Source organism: Nansenia antarctica, assembly GCF_963989245.1.
Source record: "Nansenia antarctica genome assembly, chromosome: 2".
Lineage (NCBI taxonomy): Eukaryota > Metazoa > Chordata > Actinopteri > Argentiniformes > Microstomatidae > Nansenia > Nansenia antarctica.
Genome location: NC_137675.1, coordinates 71,042,526 through 71,063,126, shown reverse-complemented (window position 1 = coordinate 71,063,126; position 20,601 = coordinate 71,042,526). Strand labels below are relative to the sequence as shown.

General features: G+C 44.8%; 2 protein-coding genes across 2 annotated transcripts; both read right to left on the bottom strand.

Moving 5' to 3' along the window:
- Positions 1-2,434: 2,434 nt before the first annotated feature.
- On the bottom strand, positions 2,435-15,124 carry eftud2 (elongation factor Tu GTP binding domain containing 2). Its single transcript, XM_080524914.1, has 28 exons — positions 15,034-15,124; positions 14,520-14,625; positions 14,190-14,352; positions 13,970-14,048; positions 13,693-13,768; positions 13,522-13,587; positions 12,520-12,555; positions 12,298-12,388; positions 12,091-12,173; positions 11,505-11,671; positions 10,615-10,739; positions 10,286-10,349; positions 10,087-10,177; positions 9,761-9,896; positions 9,309-9,436; positions 8,795-8,988; positions 7,922-8,033; positions 7,644-7,784; positions 7,376-7,477; positions 7,110-7,192; positions 6,829-6,915; positions 6,046-6,172; positions 5,573-5,660; positions 5,200-5,318; positions 4,702-4,796; positions 4,432-4,585; positions 3,401-3,508; positions 2,435-3,254 (listed from the first exon to the last, which is right to left on the bottom strand). Exons 2-28 carry the CDS (start codon positions 14,619-14,621, stop codon positions 3,159-3,161), a joined length of 2,913 nt encoding a protein of 970 aa, XP_080381040.1. The 5' UTR covers positions 14,622-14,625; positions 15,034-15,124; the 3' UTR covers positions 2,435-3,158.
- Positions 15,125-16,858: 1,734 nt separating this feature from the next.
- Positions 16,859-20,003, bottom strand: phospho1 (phosphoethanolamine/phosphocholine phosphatase 1). The gene is made up of 3 exons (XM_080523906.1): positions 19,839-20,003; positions 19,565-19,623; positions 16,859-18,629 (listed from the first exon to the last, which is right to left on the bottom strand). Exon 3 carries the CDS (start codon positions 18,589-18,591, stop codon positions 17,821-17,823), a length of 771 nt encoding a protein of 256 aa, XP_080380032.1. The 5' UTR covers positions 18,592-18,629; positions 19,565-19,623; positions 19,839-20,003; the 3' UTR covers positions 16,859-17,820.
- Between the last annotated feature and the right edge of the window lie 598 nt (positions 20,004-20,601).

The window sequence follows — 20,601 nt, the reverse complement described above, 5'->3', positions numbered from 1 at the left end:
CCCACACATTAGGTCATCAAAACAAGAGTCTAATGCATTAGCAGTGTAGTCATTCGTGTAGGTCTACAGTGTCAAGCCCTGTTCACCACAACTTATATTTAAGCTTTTATGTCATATTCATAATGCCTAATATGCATAATACAGGGTAATGGATGGTTGCAGCTAATTTCTACTTCAGTATCACTAGAGAGGAGATGGCATTTGCAGCCAAACCTGCCCTCGTAAGTGTGACAAATGCTGTCTTACTCACACATTAGGTCATCAAAGCAAAAAGTCTTATCCCATTATCAGTGTAGTCATGTGTGTAGGCCTACAGTATCCAGCCCTGTTCACCACAACTTCTATTCAAGCTTTTATGTTACCTCATGCCTCATATTCATAATACAGTGTGGCAATGGAAAGTTGCAGCTAATTCTAATTTCTACTTCACTATCACTAGAAGAGATGGCGTTAGGAACATCTGTCCATTTTTGGAAGCTATCCTTTCGCTGTAATCAATTAATTTCCCAATCATGCACGACCCACCCACCACACTACCCATCTCTCGCACGCTTGTGGTCCATGTGACCCCCGCCTCCGTCTCCGCTGTGCCTGCCTCTGCTCATCCAGCAGCCTGTCTATCAGTCTCTGCCCACACAGCACCACAAACAGACACGCCATTCACTCAGACTGACGGCTGTACTCCGACCTGGCAGTGTACTCCACTCTGGACAGACTACGCCCACTTACAAGTCCTCCTCCTGTGTGCGTAACCAAACACCTCCATCATGTACATAACCCGCCGAGATAATGAAGATAACACACCTAGATCATGTACATGAGGCCATGTGTGAAACTTCAGAAGAGGAGGCTCATTGCTAATCCAAATCTAAGCATCTAGAACAGACCTGGGCATTGTACGGCCCCCGGGCCGCATGCGGCCCTATGGCTGTCCCTGGCCGGCCCTGTGTGAGGTCAAAATTTATTTTTTTGCATAATAATAGAAATAACATGTAAATAAGTGTAGACAAGTAGTCCAGTACAATTGCATTGCTTTTATTTTGAAGGCAACCATTTTATTTTCAATTTACGTATGTGCGTGCATGACTATAGTTAACTAGGTAGTAGTGGGGATTACTCACTCACTCTTCCATTGCATTGCAATATTTTGACTTGACTAGCGAGTGTGTCATTGATTTTCAACAACGTTGACATTACATTTTTGACCCCCAAAAAAAAGTCCTAAAAAAAAGTTTTCAGAATAAAAGTCTGAAAAAAAAGTCTCTGAATAAAAGTCCGGGAAAAAAAAGTTTCAGAATAAAAGTCCGGGGGAAAAAAGTTTCAGAATAAAAGTCTGAAAAAAAGTTTCTCAAAGAGGGGAACTTTCCACACATAAGGAGGCATGCTCAGATGATGCTAGTTCTCTTTGGATCAACCTACACATGTGAACAAACATTCTCAGTGATGAAGTTCAACAAATCCAGATACAGATCCTCTCTCACTGATGATCACCTGTCAGCTGTCCTTCGCATCTCCACCTCAGACATTGAACCAGACTTCAGTGCACTTGTTCAAGCCCAAAGCAGACTGGACTTTTCTCACTGAACACAAAAAATAACTGAAAAATATCAAAAGCACTTGTTGCTTTTTCTACTCAGATGCTTAGCTCTGTGGGTTGTAACTTTATAGTTAGTTAGACAGTTAAAATAGATTGCTTAATTTGTTACATGATTGATTCACAGTTAAAATAGATTGATTCATTTGTTACATGATTGATTCACAGTTAAAATAGATTGATTCATGTGTTACATGATTGATTCACAGTTAAAATAGATTGATTAATATGTTACATGATTGATTCACAGTTAAGAGAATGATAAATATGTTACATGATTGATTGACAGAAGTACATTTCTGTTGTATTAGCTAAGAACTGCAGGTTTCAGAATGTCTTGTAAAAAGACGTCATATAAGTTGACAGTTTGTTGTTTTTGAGAAATGTGAATGTCATCAGATTTGTATATAAAGAACCTTTCGCTTGATATCACCAGTCCTAGCCATCATTTCAGAAGGTAGAAATACTACACTGTGACTCGTAATGTGGTATGTAAGTAATGTTAATAAATAATAGGCACAAACTGATGTTGCAAAACGGTCAAAACTATAGCTGCATACTTCCCTGTGTTTAAATGAGTCCTCTTGCTCTTCTATATTTGACCTACTCCACATTTTCATAGCCTTATAGCAGCTAGTCAAAACCATATCATTTACTGCTTTTTATAAAGCGATAAAAGTAATATTGAGCAGATTTAAGTTCAGCCTACTGGTCCGGCCCTCCACAAGTCCCGGTTTCTCATGTGGCCCATTGTGAAAATCAATTGCCCACCCCTGATCTAGAAGGAAGTGGAGAATAGAGAATAATGGATAAAACCCAAACATCCACAACTTGATGAAACAGGGATCTTTTTATTCAAACAGTCAGAGACAAGGTTAAAAACATCACATTTTCTTAAAAAAAACAGTCAAGCTTGTTTTTCACATCATCTTTTTCTACAAAACATTTGAGGATTTACACATGTAAAAAACAAAACATACAAGACACGTACGAGACAGGATGCAACTCAGCAGTATTTTCAAATGACTGAGGAGAGACTGACGTTGCTGTATCACACCCTTTAACTGTAGACACATGGAGGGAGGTAACAGGGTCCTCGTATTTTCATATCAGCACTTAGTTGAATAATAAGTAACTCATTTGAGGGTACAGTAGATACCCAATTACCCCCAAATAAATAGCTGAAATGAGGTGTAAAAAAACACAAAAAACTCAGACCCTGTACTGCAAGGGCTTTATCCACTTTATATACAGCACTATCCATGCACTGTCTGTCCTGTGTGGTCCTGTTTTTGCATTTGTATTGTACTTGTTTTGTTCATATATATGTGAAAAAAGCATAAATGCACCTTCTGTAAGGCCAAAGCAAATTCCTATATGTGTCAAGCATAATGGCAATAAACGTTATCTGAATCTGAAGTCTGTGACCTGCTTTGCCAACATCAGTGGGCATGCTAGTCCCATACAGCATGGTGTAATGTGTAGATATTGTGTATGTGACAGCTGAGGGTGGAAGCTGTGCTGAGGGGTCTCTGTCCGTTTCTGTGTCCGTGCGGCATGCTCCTCACATGGGGTAGTTGAGCACCACGTCCTGCTTGGCCAGCTCCAACAACATAGGGTCGTCGAAGAACTTGCTGATGCTCACATCCTCACTCAGGCCCTGCAGGGGAACACACAGTGAATCATGGAAATAGGGACCAAACATATGTTTGTTCAATGACGGGTGGGTGGGGGGGGGGGTTTGTCACATCTCTTCAAAACACAATGCTAAACATGCTAAACACAAGATACATCACATCATCTCACCTTGCGCCTGCGGGTCTTGATCATGAACTCTCTGGCCAGGTGAGGGGCGGGCTGGGGCTCCAGAGGTCTGATCACTATGCTCTTGTCTAGGGGGTCGCCGGGCACAATCTGGAGGAGGAGGCAGGAGGAAAAGAAGTGAAGAGAGCAGATGGAAGGGGAGGGGAAAAAGGAATATTAGCACACACCCTCCTCCTCTGTGTCTGTTACTCCCTCTCTTCGTCATGGCAAGATTAGCACATCTAGTTTTGAGTAGAATGGGCAATTACAATTATTACTTAAAACCATTATCTCCAAAACGACCTCACTCTAAACCATGGGTGCATGACACGGGTGTGATAAAGGGAGGGGAAAGGAAGGAGAGTTACTTAAAGAGTGCTGGGATCTCTTAGGTCAGAAAGAGGGTGGGCTCAGCCATGATCTTTTAAGTGGCCAACCCTGCACAGCCCCCCCGGGATTGTGGTACCAAACCCCATGGCCTCAGGTGGGGATTAAAAAAGGAGAAAAATCAATGGAGCGACTGAAGCCCAATCAACAGCAGATGGAGACTGGCCACTAACCGGCTCTCACGCCACAGTGATTGTACATCAGACATTTTACACACCAATACTAATACCAGAACCCTGCCACTCAGTACTGAAGAGCGGCAGGTTGGGGCAAATGAGTGAGTGAGGAGAGCTAACTAATTTAGCCTGACATCGCTAAAGAGTGAGACGCACACACGCGCAGTCACACAGACACACAGACACACAGACACACACACGTCAATCAAAGGGGAAATAGACAGAGAGACTACCCTACTGTACATAAAAGTTGCTGACTCAATACCCTGCTTCTCAGCATCAAAAGCAATTAAGTCAGAGTGGAAGGCATGAGCACGAGGTTCGTGACTCGTGCCATGTCAGCTGGCATGATTGTGTGTGTGTGTGTGTGTGTGTGTGCGTAAATGTGCGGGTGATGGACATAAAGAGGGCACACATGCCTGTGTGTGTGTGTGTGTGTGTGTGTGTGTGTGTGTGTGTCTATAATCTTACCTGCCAGTGATGGAACACAGACAGGGAGAAAGCCTGTCCCTGTGTGTGCGTGCGCAGATCTGTCTCAAAGCCAAACGAGTCGATGGCTGGGATGAAGGCCTTGATGGTGTAGAGAGGTGATCCGGGGATGGGGGCGTCCTGAGTCACATGGCCTCTGTTTCACAACACAGAATATCCAATTGAAAACACATTTCCACTACCTCATTCATCAAACAGATATGTTCGGGTCAACTTCTGGGGGGGGGTGGGGGGGTGTTATGTTAGACTGACCTGCGACGAGCCAGTACTGTGTACACAGCAGACACACAGTCAGCCGGGGCCTGCACCTCCACAAAGTAATACGGCTCCATCAGCCTCGGGGTAGCCTGGGGGGAGGGGAATATGTTCACAGAACCAGGAGAGAGGGACAGAGAGAGAGGCAGGGGGGTAGGGGGGGGGTTTGTAGAAGAGGTAGTCAGCAAATGAAAGATTAAAGTCGGGAAGAGAGAGCCAGACGGGTAAATCGGGGGGAGGGGGGGGAAAGGTCGTGGACAATAAAAAATGTGTGGGGGGGGGGGGGGGAGAGAGAACGAGACGGAACGCAAAGAGAAATGAGGAGAATGGGAAAACGTGATCACCACAATTAAAAGAGAGAGGCACGTCAGCAGAACCCTCCATTGTAATCAAGGTAATGGAATACGAGAGACGGTGAGGAGGAAAAGAAACGGAGTGAGGTCATTAAAGGGATGGTGGGAATAGAAAGAAAGAAAGAGGGGGGGGTGGACTCACCATGAGGAAGGCGGAGTACACTACTCTTCTGGCGGTGGGGATGACTTGGCCTCCTCCTCGGTGCAGCGGCTCCTGAGCAATGACCGCATCCAGGATCTTAAACTTGACGTTTCGGATAGCTGAGGAGGGAGCAAGGGTTATTTAATAACTCTTGGTGAGAGCGTGTGTGTGTGTGTGTGTGTAAATGTGCAAGTGAGTGTTTGAGTGTGTCTGAGAGAGAGAGTGAGTGCGTGGGTGTTGTGAGAGAGTGTGCATGTGTGTGTGTGAAAGAGTGTGCATTTGCGTGGAAATGAGAGCAGGGTGGAGGGAGTAGCGGTTGTTTAATAACTGTGAGAAGTGTGTATACATGAGAGGTGAAGAAATGGACACTCACGCTCATCACACAGAGGCCCCTCTCTGGTGCCCCACTGGAAGCCTTGAACGATGCTGTCCTTCACTGAACCCAGGAGAGCTTTGTCCACCTACACACACACACACACACACACATGTAGTACAACACTTCTCCTAGTACCACCACGTGTCACACTCCCGTCAGAGCCAACCGCAGGCCAAAGGGGTCAGACCTCTATCAACACCTCTTCACACCTCTCCCAGATCATACTACTACTACTAATAATACATTAGACTTATATAGCGCTTTTCTAGACACTCAAAGACGCTTTACAAACTGAAAAGATCGAGTAGTAATAATAAAAAGAAACAAAAAATAAATAAAAGAAAGTATAGTGGTCTTATTCAAACACTGAGAGAGAGAGAGAGAGAGAGAGAGAGAGAGAGAGAGAGAGAGAGAGAGACAGACAGACACACACACTCCAGACAGGCCCAGCCAAGGAGCAATTAGCTCACCTCAGAAGGCAGTGTGTCATCTACCAGGATGTTGGGCCCCGTAGTGTCAGGCCCAAAGGCCCAGATAGACCTGGCAGCCAGCAGATCCCAGTCATACTTGGTCTGGAAGAACTCTCCCAGCTTCTTCCTGTAATGAGGGGGAACAGGGTGGTGGTGGGTAATGGATGGGGGAGGGGCAGGGGGGCCGAAACAGGAAGAGAAACAACAGAGGGCAAGGGTTTGGTTAATGGTGTGTTAAGTATGTCAACTGCTCTAACATCGCTGCACATGTTGGCCATGCCAGGCCCAGATGGGGGGGGGGGGCACAGATGAGAAAAACACAGCAGGCATGACATTGTCTCACACACGCTCTCTTTCGGCCACACGCTCTCTCCCTCCCTCTCTCCCTCCCTCTCTCTCTCTCTCTCTCTCTCTCTCTCTCTCTCTCTCTCTCACATGCACACACACACACACACACGCAGAGCCCCAGCTGTGGCTAGGAAGGTGGGCCTCCAGGTATGGTCGTGGCAGGTGTCCTGCAAATGGCAGGTGATTTGTTGACGACAGGTAAAAAGACGGCCTGTAGCCAATGACCTGTTTACATGAATAAGTGGTCAGCAGGTGTGTTAGAGTGAGTGAATAACAGGTATGATACAGTTAGTGACGGGGGTGTCACTAACCGTGATGTGTTGGAAACAGGGGTGTCGAACAGTGGCGCATGTTCATGGTGGGTATGAGTCATAATGTGTGTGTGTGTGTGTGTGTGTGTGTGTGTGTGTGTGTGTGTGTGGTGGGGCTGTGTACCTGTTCCACGAGATCTGGACCACCTCGTTCTCAATGTCCTCAGCCAGACCCTTCTCCAGAGGCTCTGCAATCATTGTGATCTTATTCCTGTCAGTCAAACCACACAAATGTCAAAATCATCAAAAAGCCAGAGCAATCATCTCACAGATCATACGGTCTTAGGCACAGCACACTAATATCACGTCTCACCATGAGACACAGACCCACATACTCCTTAACGGTTAATGCTAGCTGGTTAGGATGAGTAGAGGCAGGGGCTTGAGGCCATGGTTACCGCTCACTTTTTGTTTGGCGTCTCTGCGAAGCACTTGAGTGATGACGTCTCTACGACTGTTTCGCAGAAGGTCACAACGGGGTCAGCCACCTGAGATAGAGGTGGTGGGGGGGTTCAGGGGAAGAAGGGGAAAGAGAGAAAAGTTTGAATACAGCTCCCATGTCAAAACAGGGAAGACAATGCAGAAAGGGACATGTTAACAGGTCAGTCAAGACATAGGATATATTGTTACAATGTGCTGATAGAAGGAAGAGCAGGGAATGCGAAGCTGACCTTGATGTCGATCTCAGAGTACATCTTGCGCAGGTCGTGCATAACACAGTCCAGGTAGAGCTCTCCAGTGCCCAGGATGACGTGTTCTCCAGACTCTTCCACCTGAGAAAGAGAGAGAGACACACACACACACACACACACACACACACACACACACACACACACACACACACACACACAGGGTCAATATTCTCCCACCATCATCAGTGGCAGTGCTGTGGGTATCTTAGTCCCTCCGCAGCGGTGTTGCAGGAGTGGATGTGGGTACCTTGGTGGTGAGGGAGGGGTAGCTCTTGTTGACCTTCCTCAGTCCGTCCAACATCTTGGGCAGCTCGGAGGGGTTCACGGGCTCCACGGCGATCTTGATGACAGACGCCGTGTTGAACTTGAGCGGTCTGAAAATCTGGGCCTGGGACAAGAGTTTAGAACAATTACAAACCACTCTTCATTCTAGTAAATGTATTGACACGGTCAGACTAGATGACCACTGGGGGAAGTTTTTTTTTTTTCCACACACACACGAGACGCACACGCATGCACACATACCTCCTCATTCCCCCTGGGCTCTGTGATGGTGGCTGTCTTGACTATGTGCTGGTCACAGCCCTCAATGAGAACCCAGTTACCAGCAGGCACCCGGTTCACCTCAATCTGGTACCTGTGGTTCAGAGAAGGTGGTTTGGTCAATGAATGGAGAGATAGATAGATAACAAGACAACTCAACTCGGTCCACCCTATTCAAACTTGTCATGAACATATCTAAGACTAAGAGCATTGTATTTGGATCAAAATATTCCTTAAGAAATAAACCACAGCTGAATTTGGCAATGAACAATGCAGTACAGGAAACAAAGTTTCTTGGTGTAACTTTGGACTGTAAACTAACATGGTCAAGACATATAGACTCAATTGTGCAAAAGATGGGAAGCAACATATGTATAGTCAAGAGATGCTCTTCTTTTTTAACACCACATCTAACCAAACATGTCCTACAGACCCTAGTATTATCGCAATTAGATTACTGCCCGGTGGTCTGTCGGCTTGCCCTGCAGTGTACAATGCGAAGAAACATAAACGTCATGCATGACCGACCTGGCTTAAAGTTGATGAGAGGGTGAAAGCATCACTTCTTTAATTAAAAAAAAAGTATTATTATATATTTTGTTCGTATTTATATATTTAAAAAGATTACCGTATCTGTTGTTATGTATGTTGAATTATTTTTTGCCTTTGTTATATGTTCTGTGATTTCATTCTTCTTGTTATATGTTTTTATGATGGTTTCTTGTATATGTTTTGTGTGGACCCCAGGAAGAGTAGCTGACGCTTTGTATCAGCGAATGGGGATCCTAATAAATCAAATCAAGTCTAAAAAGGCCAGAGTCCTCAGGGTGACATCACGGCAGCCGGTCCTCTTACCTGGCCACGTTGATCCAGAGGCGTCCCACAGTGCAGACCTGGGAGTCCTCCTCGTCCTCCAGGGTGTAGTTCTCCCCCAGCACCTTGACGGGCTGGCCCGCCTGGATGGTCCCACTCAGCACCCGGCCGAACGCGTGGAACTGGACCCCGTCCTCTGTGCTGTACATCTTAGTGGTGTGGCACATCAGAGGGCCCTGGGGGGACAGAGAAGGAAGTGGGGGGGGGGGGGGGGGGGGGAGAAAAAAAACGTTATAGCCACAAGATTTAAAAGGGCACTTGGAAAATGTTGATCAATGCTGTTCATTTTCCTGGCTGCAACCTATTGGGACTTTCAGCATTTCACTTCACCTCCAGTCAATTCCAATCGCCTGCTTGCTTAATTGCCGTTCCAGTTACAATGACGGTATTGATTAAGACTTGAGAAACACATTCCACCAATTAGGAGCCAACCACCGTGTCCGTCACCCTCCGGCCCATCAGCCAGAGTCAGTCTGTCCCGTTCCGTCGTACTCACGTCAGGGTCGCATTCCGCCATGGCCTCCCCCAGGTCAGAGTCCAGCCCTCCTGTGTAACTGTGTTCTATCTTGTTCTTGGCACCCCCTTGTGGCGAAGGGATGTGGTGCACGCACATGTCCACAAAGCCTGCAAGGCGAAGTTCATGCGCAGCTTCAGATTACTATGCTCGTCACATTGACCAGACACATGACATTTGCCCTTAATTATACACAGATAATCCTAAGCAATAAGTGGACACGATGCCCACGGCACTCTCAGTAATAGCAGAACTAAGTAGCGACAGAGCATAATAATCGTGCTCAGCATACAACATGCGCAGTAACAGCTATAATGAGAACCGTGGGCCACAACAGAAGTTGGTGCTGTGATGGCCTCTGGTAGGAAAGCATCATGAACAGTGGTCGTTAGAGACGTGTCAGAAAGCTGTGGTGGAGGGAGGCCAGGGCGTACCGGTGAACTCTCCAAAGAAGCGGTTACAGACCAACCGCAGCAGGGGTCTGATGTTGAGCTTGAGCTCCTCTTTGGTCAGGTGGATCCCCAACTCATCCAGCACCCGAGGGAGAGAGGTGTCACAATCTCCCACCACCTAGGAGAGAAAAGGGGGGAGGGACCAGACATAGTACAGAGGTTAGTCATTATCACAGTGTGTGTTTTAAAGGGGGTATGTGTCTAGATACGTGTGTTAACTCTGTGTGTGTGTGTGTGTGTGTGTGTGTGTGTGTGACTGTGTGTATAGAATGTTTGAGATGGCAGAGTTAACCTTTAGGAGGTCTCACCTGGGAGAGGATCTTGTAGAGGGGCTCCAGCACAAACTCCACAAAGCTGCGCTGAGAGTTACTGGTGGGGGCTTTCTTTGTGAACTTACGCCTGTGGAGGGACAGCAAGATGTGGGGAAAAAACAACATTGGGGTTATCACCAAGTCATAGAGTTAAATATGAGTCTAAATGACATGAATACAACAATAAGTGCCGCACGTTTTGGGGTTGAAGTAAATGTCTCCCCAGAGCCTCTTGGCGAACTCATTGTAGTTGATGTCACCTGAAACACAGAGGGGGGAATGGTTAAGTCTGGGGTTGAAACAAACAAACATGTTTGGCCAGAAACACAAAGGCCCTGGTCCTGTCTAGGGATGGGAATTGATAAGATGTTATTGATACCGATTCCATTATCGATTCTGTTTATCCGTTTGATTCTTCCAGTTCTCGATTCCCATCCCAAGTCCTGTCAGCTATGCGTTTACACATACTGCTCATGCTAGGTGTGGAGGACGGTGTGTGTGTACATGTGTCGGTGGCACTCTCACCATGGGTATCAGAGTAGATCTTGGCAAAGGAGCCCAGGGTGAAGCAGATGCTGAACATGGAGCTGGCGAAACACACGTTCCCCAGGAGGGGAGACACCACCAGGTTCTCATCTGTAGAGTAGGTGCTGAGGGGGAGAGAGGCCGTAATGTTACCACGACAAGGCCACACAGCATCCGACTTCAAGCGGGTCTATTCTCAATACCAGTGGTTGGTTTTGGATAAGAGTCAAATGACTTCTGTGACGGAGCACATGCAATCTGCTTGCTACTCTTTGCAAATGTCTGCCCGATACGGATAACCATAGTTAGTCATCTGACATCATTACAGGACAGGCTCGTTGTAGTGCAAGGAATGGAATGAGGGATGGCATCAAACCGGCTTCTACCTCCTGCAGCCTCCCGCTGTGCCTCCCCATTATTAGGGATGCTCCGATTTATCGGCCACCGATTTAAATCGGCCGATTTCACTCCAAATGACTCGATCGGTGATCGGCAAAAATGGCCGATCGCAAAAACCGATCTTTTTTTTTTTTTTTTTTCTGGGGAAGACAGATAACTGAACAGAAAACATAGGAGGACGTAACAGTATGTAAACCATGAAGGCCACGTTTATGATGTCTTTTATACAGCCATATCGACTGACTTGGGCTTCAGGCCCTAACTGGGTGATAGGCCAGACCTTTACTATGCCATAAAAATGGGTCTGCGTTTGCTTGGTGCCTAATGGATCAAAACTTTTGTCTAAAAAGCAAAAAATATGTAGGCTATCCAGTCAGTAGGCCTACAGTTATGTATTTAAAAAAAAATCGGTATCGGTTGATCTTGAGGAAAAAAAATCGGTGATCGGTATCGGCCCCAAAAATCCAGATCGGAGCATCCCTAATTATTACCTGAGCATGGCGTTGACCTCGTCCACGATGTGGCGCAGTTTGTAGTAGGCATCTGTAGGGGGCAGCTTGAGCTCTACTATGAGACGGTCCACCTTGTTGATGCAGATGGTGATTGCCAGGCGCTCCTGGACCGCATGCTTGATCAGACGCTCAGTGTTCAACATCACCTACACAGACACAAACAGATGCCGGGGTTAGGGGAGGAAGGGTGAATCAAGACATGGGCAGGGTTCGACAATAACGCTTGCCCGCTTGCCCGGAGCAAGTAAAACATTTGCCGGGTTTGTTTGCGTGAGCCCGACGACGCTGCTGGATCCTGGATATGTTTACCGGTGTGCAGGAAGAACAACAGACGGCGCAGGCGCCAGACCAGACTAGATGATCGTGGAGTGAAGATATTATTAAAGCGAACACGCCTGTCGATCATCCGTCGCATCGTGTACGCTGTAATAATATCTTCACTCCACGATCATCTAGTCTGGTCTGGCGCCTGCGCCGTCCGTTGTTCTTCCTGCGTGAAGGTGAAAGAAAGAGGGAATTTAAGACTGGGACTGATAGAGAACAACCTAAAAGGAAGGGGACTCACTCCTTCAGCTGCATCAATGAAGAGCACAATGCCGTCTGATATTCGGATCCCTGACGTGACCTCATCAGAGAAGTTGACGTGGCCTGCAAAAACGACAGAGGAATGACATTTACTATCCACCATTCTACAACAGTCAACCCGACACAACATGCAGTGTTGCTGTCAGTCAATAGTATCCACCAACTCCTCTTGGTCTCCCGTATATACCTGGTGTGTCCATGATATTGAAAAGGTAGGATTTCCCTCTGGAGTCTGGAAGCACCATAGTGACAGGAGTGCTCTTAATACCGACCCCTCTCTGTGGAAAGGCACATCATCAGCATAACCAGATGTACTACCATATGACCATACAAGACTATCAGTCAGCATGCGGCACCAAATCAACACCATCGATCATAAACAAAAAGAGAAAACAAAAAGTACACTCACCTCCTGTTCGGTGAAGAGAATATCTGTGTAACGGAGCTGAAACATATATTTTACCATTATTTTACCAGGAAGTCACATTGAGATTAAAACCTCTTTTACAAGAGAGACCTGGCCAAGACAGGGTCAAAATAGTAGCTTAAAAAACAGTTCAGATAACAAGACAGGACATAAGACAGTGGCAACAATACAATAGACAAACAATGGTAGGGGTATTTACAAGGTGATTAAAACATTGAGAAGTCTAACCAAAGCAGGTACAGCGAGCGGTGACCACATCCTTTAATCTACGCTTGAAGATACTTATGGAAATAAGGGCCTCTAATTTAAAAGTAGTCTGTAGGTCATTCCAAGACCAAGGGCCATAATAAGACAAGCTTGCCCTTCCAACATTGTTCATGATAAGTGGCACCTTGTATTGTAGCCATCTACGAGACCTGAGACCCGAGCCACTCGGTATAGGGATGAACTTCAGGCCCAGATAATTCGGTAAGAAGCCAGAGATGATTTTAAACACAAGAGTGTACCAGTGTTGGAGCCTTCTGACAAAAAGAGATGGCCATCCAACCAGACTATACAGTGTACAGTGATGGGTCCTGAAGGCACTATTGGTGATGTATCTTAGAACCGAATGATACAGGGGGTCTAGCTTGGATAAAGTGGACAGAGAAGCAAACCTATATACTGTATCACCATAATCCAATTGTGAAAGGAAAAGGGCGGAGACAAGACGTTTTCTGGAAGCCAAGGAAAAGCAAGATTTAAATCTATACAGGAAGCCCACTGTACGCTTAAGCTTTATGGCGAGAAGATCAACATGATGTTTGAAGTTGAGGTGAGAGTCAAGCCAAATGCCTAAGTATTTGTAGTGGTCGACGGGCTGTATAGCGATGCCATCCAAACAAGAAAGTAAAGAATATCCAGTGAGTCAAGGGCTCATTTGGGCTAAGATGAAATCAACAGGAAAACTGATGGAAGGGCAGTCAAGCGACAGCAAGCACTCACGTCGCTGTCGTCTCTCTTCCGGATCTCTGGGTGTGTCTGTTCAATCAGGCAGTCCACAAAACACGTCTGTAGAAGACAAACAAATTCATTAAAATCACCATAAGACTAGTGGACACCTGGTGGGTTGGTCAGGTCTGGCCCAGGTGCAGCTCCAATGCTCAAGTGTCTAACCTTGCCATGATGCAGGTGGCCACACAGGGTGATGTTACGGATCAGCTCAGGACTGTCCATCAGATCAGCCAGGAACCTGCATAGAGGAGGAGGGGTAGAGAAGTTAGAACAGTGCGTTTGTGTGCTCGAATACACTCTCTCTCTCTCTCAAACACACACACACACACACACACACACACACACACACACACACACACACCTCTATAGTATGATGCAATTCAAGTACATAGTATCTATGCTTAAGTCTTCCTGGGGAGTCGAGAGGTTGGTTACTCACTCCATGTCATACACAGTTGCAGGCAGCTCTTGCTCCATCAGGGTGAACTGCTTATTCTTCACAGGTTTGATGATGGGCTCTGATGAGGATAGAGAGGAAATAATCTGGTGTTAATTGTATTTGACATCTTATCTATCGGCACTAAAACATGTGCATGGCAGCGTGGGTGAATTTATCAGTGTGCGGTAAGATAAAAGGTGTGTGTAGTACTGTCTCTGACCTGTGAGTGGCTGGGCATCTTCTTCTTGGACCAAAGTTTCTACCTCTGGCCCATACACTTCCTCTGCTGTTGGATAGTACTTTTTATCCTCGTGCAGGACCACCTCCATCCCTGGCACAACTTCATCATCATCAGCAGGCTCCTCATCCTCTTCCTCATCAGCCTTCAGAGAGAGAGAGAGAGAGGGGGGGGAAGACAAACATGTCATGTCAGACATCACAGACGCAATCTCAATTGTCATCTAATATATATATCTGATTTGGCACTGTACTGTAACTACAGTACTCAGTTAACTTGCCGACATTGATGTAATATGCCAGAATAACATACCTCATCCACATCTCTGTCATCTGCCTCCTGTTCATCGTCCTCATCAGAGTCTAGTTCAGGACCAATATAGTTCCCGAACTCGTCATAGAGATCCGTCTCCATGATTCTGTGAAAAGTAAGTGAGGGTAAATATGATGTATGACCATCAGCTTTCTGTAATACAGTAATAACGCGCGCGCACTCATGCATGTTGCCCATGTACCGGAGCTTTCCGGTTGAACGGTGGTGCACAAGGCGGGCATTTGGTAAATATAGGTTTAGATATCAAACATGCACTTGAAAAACAACGCAGAACACATTGAAAAGACCTCAGGGTTTGAGCATTTCGCGATCAAAGGAGCAATCTTAAGTTGTAGTTCTTAGCTGACTGCTAGCAGGCTAGAACGTAGCTAGCAGTAGCGAGGCTCAGATGAATGACATCCCACAAGCAAAACGTCTGAGCTACGTTGCTATTGATTTTTTCCAATATATTTTCGAGATGCTTTCGAGAAGTGAGCAACAGAAACACACGTACCTGTGCGAGTACAAATAGCGGTAGTTTTAGAATTGTCGGTATTTTCTAGGATTGTTCACAGTGATATTAGCCCTTCTTTCCTAACCATGCACATGTAGGACCCCTTCCGCGCATACGACGTACGTAGTCGGAGAGTGGTTTTAGTCTACCTCCATATTGCCTTACAGAATGCATCCTATTTGGTATTTTGTAACATTAAACATTAAAGAAGAATACGAATCTTTGCATGATTGATTAAAAGTAGATTTTTAAAATTGTAAAACAAAAAAAACAGGTACTGCTAATGAACATGTTCTTTGCTAACATGGGACAGAAGATATTCAGGCAGATGTCTAGGAACTCAATGAACAACTCATTTCTACGCATGCGCACACTATATAGATATTTGTATTTATTATTTTCGATTCTATTTTCTATGTATGTTTCTAGTGTTTGTTTACAATTGTATGGTTTACAAACAATGGAGTAAAGCAAGCTTGTATTTTGGGTTTGATGTGGTAAGGCAGTTGAACTAAGCTTGTTATTGTCTTCAAAGAATGAATGGCATTCATTAATGACAATGTCATTAATTAAAATGAGAAAACAATAAAACATATAGGATATAATACCAGTACAGTAGTTGATTTTCTTTCTAGCTGTTCGTGATATCGAATGAGTATTATTATAACTTTAAATCAAAGTCAAAGTTATAAAATACTTTAAAATGTTTATTTTGCTTCCCCCAGTGATCCAAACTGTGTTGGCACAAGCATAGAGTTTAGCTATGCTGAGGACTGGACCATTACCAGTAGCTCTGGGTACGAAATCTGCTACTGTCTTTCTTGTTTTACCATGTAGCGTTTTCTTAATCCATATACCATTGATAATATAATAATAACCCATAGATAAAACTGGAAGGTCAAAGGCTGGCATGAAAACATTCTCACTCGGGTTCCAGATAATGGTGCATGCTTGTCGCCTACTGTAGATTTAAACCCAGCAGACATTGGCTTGCATTTTAATTTCCATTTGGACCTCACCTTCATATGAATGAATGAATGAATGAATGAATGAATGAATGAATGAATGAATGAATGGTCTTTATTGTCATTGCTATAGTACAGGTACCAAACAACGAAATTTAGGAGGGGTGGCTCCCCTGGTGTTAGGAAAGAAAAAAAACTAAAAAAAACACAAGAAGGGAAGGAGCTGGTTTACATAAATAAAGGCTATGTACACTATCCACTATACTATACTGTACAGATAGACGACTAGGGTTGTCATATTGCACATAGTGTTATTGCACATTCATTTAAAGTGTCGCAGTTTGCAGGCTTGAAATGTACATATTTGTGCCTCAGCACTACACCTGATGCAGGTAATATTCCTTACTGATGTAAATGTGTCAGGGTTCAGGAGGGGAATGTTGGCATTGGGGTGGTGGACGGATATAGAGTGTATGGCACTGATCTGGGATCAATACATACATTCTTTACGTCTAAAGTAATGGTATATAGCCAATGATTCTTGAAGAATATAACTTATAAATGCCTCATGAGCTTATTTCAGTGGTCTTCTCATCATAAGTCCTTACCTCCATAGCTCAGTCTATGAATTTGAGAGGGGATACATTTCTCCAGCCCCATCCCTCATTATGTTTACCAAAAGAAGTGGTGGGGTGACAGATTTGCTGTTGTATATCACAGATTGCCGCTAAGCTTTGTGTTGAAATGTTGGCTGCTTTATTCAAATAAAACTGTTCTCAGATCTAGTTTTTGTATCAGTCATGCTGCACACATGGGTTGAGACCACGCTTAATATACAAAATATACAACATACATTTTGTTTTTAATTGATGGCTTTATTCCTGCTGGTGTCAAGAATCATTTTCAAGTACATAATACACTGTATATCCATTAAAATATACAAAAGACAAACAAAAACATAATAATAATAAGACATGCATGTACTACTCTAATAACACATTGACACTATAGCATCTCTATTATCAAAACAATTTCATATTTTCATATCTTACTGTATTTATTAAAACCCTGAAACTGTATTCAACCATCCTCCAAACTATCAGGTGCAATCTATAAATCTGTCAGCAGATGGCACTGTTACCATACATATGCCATCTTCCCCATATCTTCTCATTTCATTTTACTAAGAGCACTTAAGTAAATACAATTACTAAGGAATAATGTTGAATACTAAGATTATTATTACAAATAATGCTGAAATAGCCACCCTGTAAACTGGCCATATTATTAGGACAAGGGGGCTTTAATACCCAGAGATCAAGGCAATAATGAACAAGGACTGGACTACAGACCTAGTTTGGCTGTTAATAAAGAACAAAAGCTCAGTGTCAACAATAGAGTTGAGTAATAAGTACATCAGCACTCAATTAAGCCTTGAGACACCTCAAGAATGACCTATTCCTTCAATGATCTATGTCTGTTTGTGTCAAAACTGCCTTGAGTAGATGGATATCAAAATAGGTCAGAATAGGTCTATAATCATTGACATATTTTGTGTCTTTGTTGAGCTTTTGTCTTTGACTGAACTTTAGACCAGAGTTTGAGGACAGAGTGGATAACGTTCACTGTTGTATCAAAACAAAGGCCTGTTTGAGCTGAGGTTGTTTTTTGTTTTGTGGTCTGTTTATTACCTGCTTTCAAGTGTATGTCTATCAGTTATTGTATTTGAGTTGTGACTCAGTGTGTGTCTATGGATGTTTGAGTGTGTATGTGAGTGTCAGTGGGTCTATGTTATCAGGTGATAGTCCCCATCCCCCTAGCTTCATTTTTCCTCTGCCAGCTTCCTGAGTCGCTCCACCACATCCTCCCCACTGGCCCATGGCACAGTGACAGCCTTGAACTCCCCTGGCTTGGCCTCATGGATCTCAGTGACCAACTTGTGCATGGGGTAGTCCCGACGGGGGAACGCCACATCCCTGGGGCCAAGGATCAGTGCCGGGCAGAAGTCGTTGGCACCATCACCCACGTAGAACACCCTCTGGAATGGCCGACCCCGCTCCTTCGTCCTGCGCAAAACATAGTCCCTGACTACCACCTGCTTACACATGTTCTCTGGGCAGCGCCCGCACCCATGGGAGTGGAAGGGGCGCAGCAGTAGTCGCCCATCCTTGTTGAAGGTGGCAGGGTTGGCGAAGATCTTGACGAAGAGCTGGCGGGCTCCCACGCGACGGAGCCAGGACTCGATGAAGAACGTGTTGGCATCAGACACCAGCACCATCTCAAAGTCCTGCTGGGGGCGGGTACGCAGGAACTGGAAGAGGGTCAGCATGCCAGGGGAGGCAGGGATCTTCTCAATGACGGAGCGGATGGCGCTCTCATTGACACCCTGCTCTGCAAGGTAGGCTAGCACACGCTGCATGTACTCGTTGTAGTGGCCGGGCCGGTAGGTGTCCTTCAGCCAACCAGGGAGGTGCTGCCCTGGGGCCGCCTGCACCACCACATCGTCACTGCTCTCGTCCACGATGGTCTCGTCAAAGTCAAAGAAGATGAGGAAGCGCTTGTCATTGGGGAAGTGTCCTGAGTGGGAAGCCATGTTAGCTGAGTGTCTGGACCGTGGTGGTTCCTCCTCGCCTGAGAAAGGGGCAGGATAAAACAGCAGTTGAACAGAGTACAGCTCTTACTGTCGCTGGGGGGGGGGGGGGGGGGCAACAGAAATTCTTCTCTTGTTCTGTTTCTGGGAAGTTTTAGTGTATGAAAGAACAGGGAGGAGAACAGTGATGGAAGCTGAATAAAAATTACAGATAAGAGGGTAAAACATGGGGCTTAGTGGGTTAAGCGTTGACCATGTAACCGCAGGCTTCCCAGTTCGATTCTGTCTGCGACATGTCCTGCTTGTCATCCCTTCTCTCTCTCACCCATCCTTCCTGTCATAATATATACTGTCTCTGACTACTAATACAAAAAAAGAGGGTAAAACAAACAGAAGATCACTGTTTAGATCATCTGGATTATGAAGATGCTGGTATAAAATAGAACCACAAAAGAACAAAAGCACTGCATAAGTCATATGCCAACGAGTACTGTTTTGTACTTTTAACAAAAACTAGGCAAAAGCAGGAGGGAGATTAAAAAACGTGTGTTACAATGAGAGAGTGGATTAAGAAAAAGTATATGATTCATTGTCACAATCCTTTAGTAGGTGGCATAGCATATATGTGGTCTGCCCAGCGAACCTAAGGTCACTTGAAGCCAAAACCACCACACTACTACCCAAGAAACCAAAAGAAGGATAATGTGAGGGAATATAAAGGGCTTCTGGGGAGAAAAGTTACATCATACAGTTTATTAGGCAACTGTTACATGGAATTGAGACACATCACCACCACCAACACTGTTAAATGAATAGATTCCTGTGATGCCTTAAACCTGCTAGAATTTGCGGGGGGGAGAAACCAAGTAAGACAAGTGAAAATGAGTCCACTCCAAAATGATTTGATATTAAATACACTGAAGAATGCAAGTGTGGATAGAACATTTCTGTACATTCAGTGCTGTAGCCTACTGACCTTCAATATTCCGTGGTGTCAGCAAAGAGTTTTGACCAATACCAACCAGTGCGTGGAATCTGTAAGGTGAAGAGGAGGATTCAGATATGCACAGGAAACCCCTAATCAATAATTCACAACAACAAACAGGGTCCCCTTGGCGTCAACCCTGTTAGGCTACTACTACTGTACAGAATGGCAATAACGTGAATGAACAATAATGTGCATGACAAATGTCTTTCACTTATCTGCAGCGTAAACATAACAAAAAAACAAAAAATAAAAATAAAATCACCAATAAGAAGAAAAATATCCACAGCACTGGTATCCCGCGCGCTATATGTCCTGAATTGGCTATTTTCTTTAGCTGGTCACCGGCATATTGCACTTTGTTCAGCCTTGATTTTTTTCCGTGAACTTGACCGTTCGCTGGTTCCGTCTGGGTCCGATCCTCGGGGAACGGGACACTTTCGGGTCTCTTTATGGGCTGTAAAAAAAAAAAAAGCTCACTGAGCATTCTGTGACGTCAGCATCGCCGGTACATCTCGCGCACTGGCGCCCGCCCCTAACGGAGATCCCACAGTAGGTCTGGACTGAAGATAGATGGATAGCTGCTTTGGTCTACTGTCATGTTGGTCTATTGCTCTATCCAGTCTTTCTACAAATTATAATTGTGAGGGTATTTAATACACATTCCTTTATGAACATGCTGGTCCTGCTGGGACCATACTGGAAAATGTATACACTGCAATGTGTCCCTTTGGATAAAAGCGTCAGCTAAATGGTATGTATAACTAACTATATAGTAAGTAAGTAAGATATATATATATATATATATATATACAGTATATCTCAAAAGTGAGTACACCCTTTAGATTTTTGCACATATTCTGTCATATCCTTTCAGGGGATAACACTATCTTAATGAAACTTTGATATAACTTAAAGTAGTCAGTGTGCTGCTTGAATAACAGTATAGATTTATTGTCCATTGAAAACTACTCAGTACACAGCTGTTAATGTCTAAACAGTTGGCAACAAAAGTGAGTACACCCCAT

Coding starts and splice junctions, on each gene's coding strand:
- phospho1 (XM_080523906.1), bottom strand. CDS start 18,591: ATGGCTTCCCACTCAGGACACTTCCCCAATGACAAGCGCTTCCTCATC.
- eftud2 (XM_080524914.1), bottom strand. CDS start 14,621: ATGGAGACGGATCTCTATGACGAGTTCGGGAACTATATTGGTCCTGAA. Junction 14,353..14,519: donor ATGACAGAGATGTGGATGAG/GTATGTTATTCT, acceptor CTCTCTCTGAAG/GCTGATGAGGAAGAGGATGA. Junction 7,478..7,643: donor ACCCCTCCCTCACCACCAAG/GTACCCACATCC, acceptor TCTCTTTCTCAG/GTGGAAGAGTCTGGAGAACA.